At 41.3% G+C, this 2,267-nt stretch overlaps 1 protein-coding gene across 1 annotated transcript; it reads left to right on the top strand.

Annotated features, from left to right (window-relative positions):
* Positions 1 to 48: 48 nt before the first annotated feature.
* Positions 49 to 1,887, top strand: LOC104837766 (endogenous retrovirus group K member 11 Pol protein-like). The gene is given in 3 exon segments (XM_010577118.1): positions 49 to 613; positions 850 to 1,169; positions 1,171 to 1,887. Coding segments are annotated over 3 exon segments (1,602 nt in total).
* Positions 1,888 to 2,267: the final 380 nt, after the last annotated feature.

Here is a 2,267-nt window from a genome sequence, read left to right on the forward strand (position 1 = left end):
GATGTGGGAAAAGAGGCCACATGACTAAAGAATGTAAATCAAAGTATCATGTCAGCGGCAGAGTTTTGGGAAACCCTTGAGATCCCCGCGCGCCACGACACAAATACAGGGTGTCTGGACAGCGTCCCCTCCGCCACCACAGGACGTGCCGGAGTGGACGTGGCAACAGCAGTAGAAGTAACTTTGTTAGACACAAAGGTGCACTGCATTCCATCAAACATGAAAGGACCTCTTGGTCATGGATTATGTGCGATATTGTTGGGGCTATCGTCAACATCTCGACAGGGTATTTCTGTCTTGCCAGGAGTAATTGATGCTGATTACACTGGTGTGATCGTGATCATGGTCCAAACAATAACGCCACCCGTGAATATTGCGAAAGGTGCACGCATAGCGCAGTTAGTTCCATTTGAATCCCGAGTACCAAAATCTGGCAAACTCCTCGGAGGAGATGCAGGTTTTGGATCCTCTGGTTCACCTGCAGTGCTATTGGCCTTAAATATTCAAAAGTCAAAACCAGAGGAGACAGTGAGAATTATGGGACCAAAAAATGAAACCATTGTTTTAAAAATGATACTTGATACGGGAGCAGATGTTACCGTAATTCCCAGAAGTAAATGGCCGAAAGAATAGCAGCTAATACACACCACTGAAGGGATTTATGGAATTGGTGGGATGCAATGCACTAGTGTGAGCAAAGAGCATTTAAATTTCTGTTTTTCTGATGGCTCTGTGGTGAAAACGCGACCATACGTTTTGAACGTTCCCATCGCATTGATTGGGTGAGACATCTTGAGTCAACTGGGTTCGAGGCTAACATCTCAGGGTTTTTAATCACGGCCATTGAAGGACAGCCAATCCTAAAACTAAGGTGGAAAACTGAAACACCGGTATGGGTTGATCAATGGCCGCTCAATGCAGAAAAGCTGTCCAAGATTCAAGAGTTAGTACAAGAGCAGCTAGAGGCAGGACATATAGTTCCCTCTACTAGCCCATGGAATACCCCAATTTTTACCATCCCAAAGAAAAATGGGAAATGGCATATGTTGCATGATCTACGTGTGATCAATGCAGTAATGCATGATATGGGAGCCTTACAACCTGGATTGCCCTCCCCGGTAATGATTCCAGTAGATTGGAACATTTTTATTATTGATCTGAAAGATTGTTTTTTTTACTATACTGTTACATCCTGAAGATCAAGAGAAGTTTGCTTTTACAGTACCATCAATAAATAAGGCAGAGCCTGCACGATGGTATCAATGGACAGTTTTACCACAGGGAATGAAAAACTCTCCCACCATGTGTCAACATTTTGTTGCTTGGGCTTTGAAACCAATCAGAGAAAGATTTGCTCAATTTCTGATCTATCACTATATGGATGATATATTGATTGCAGGGGAAAATACGAATTCTGATCAAGTCCTCAAGGAATTAATACCATGTTTGGAGAAGAAGAGACTTAAAGTAGCCCCCGAGAAAATACAAAAAAGTTCTTCCTGGAACTACCTTGGTTGGGTTATCACTGACACTCAGGTTAGGCCGCAGAAAATAACATTAAAAATGGACATTCCTACATTAAATGATGCTCAGAAACTAGTAGGTGACATTCAATGGATAAGAAATTTGTTTGGGGTTTCAAATGAGGACTTAGCACTGTTATTGCGGCTTTTATCTACTAGCACTAATGTAGATGACAAACGACAGTTGTCCGTAGAGCAGACAGAAGACTTACAATGTATGATGGATAAAATTGTGAATTCTAAGGCAGCACAATATGACCCTGACCTATTGATACAGCTGATAGTTATAAATGGCGAGAAGAGTAGTGATTATCCATTTGCATTATTTGCACAGTGGGATCCGGCACTGAAAGATCCTTTGTGAATTTTAGAATGGATATTTCTAGCTTTTAGACCAAAGAAGTCGATATTAAGTCGATTTGAGTTGTTGTCTCAACTAATCATGAACGGAAGATCTAGACTAATAGAAATAGCAGGACATGAACCTTGCCTTATCATAATCCCGTTAGTACAAGCCTATTTAGAATGGGTAATGAGACACTCCCAGGATATGCAGATTGCTTTAGCAGGATACAATGGCAAAATTGTGAATACCTACCCCACACATAAATTGTTTTCCTTTCTGCATAGAAACAGTTTTGAATCTTTTCCAATTAGATCTGAAACACCAGTACAAGGGCTTACAGTATTCACAGATGCCAGCAAGAATAGCAGAAAGGCCGCAGTTACATGGAAAAAGGATGG

This window comes from Haliaeetus leucocephalus, unplaced genomic scaffold (assembly GCF_000737465.1).
Source record: "Haliaeetus leucocephalus isolate CR32 unplaced genomic scaffold, Haliaeetus_leucocephalus-4.0 Scaffold41, whole genome shotgun sequence".
Lineage (NCBI taxonomy): Eukaryota > Metazoa > Chordata > Aves > Accipitriformes > Accipitridae > Haliaeetus > Haliaeetus leucocephalus.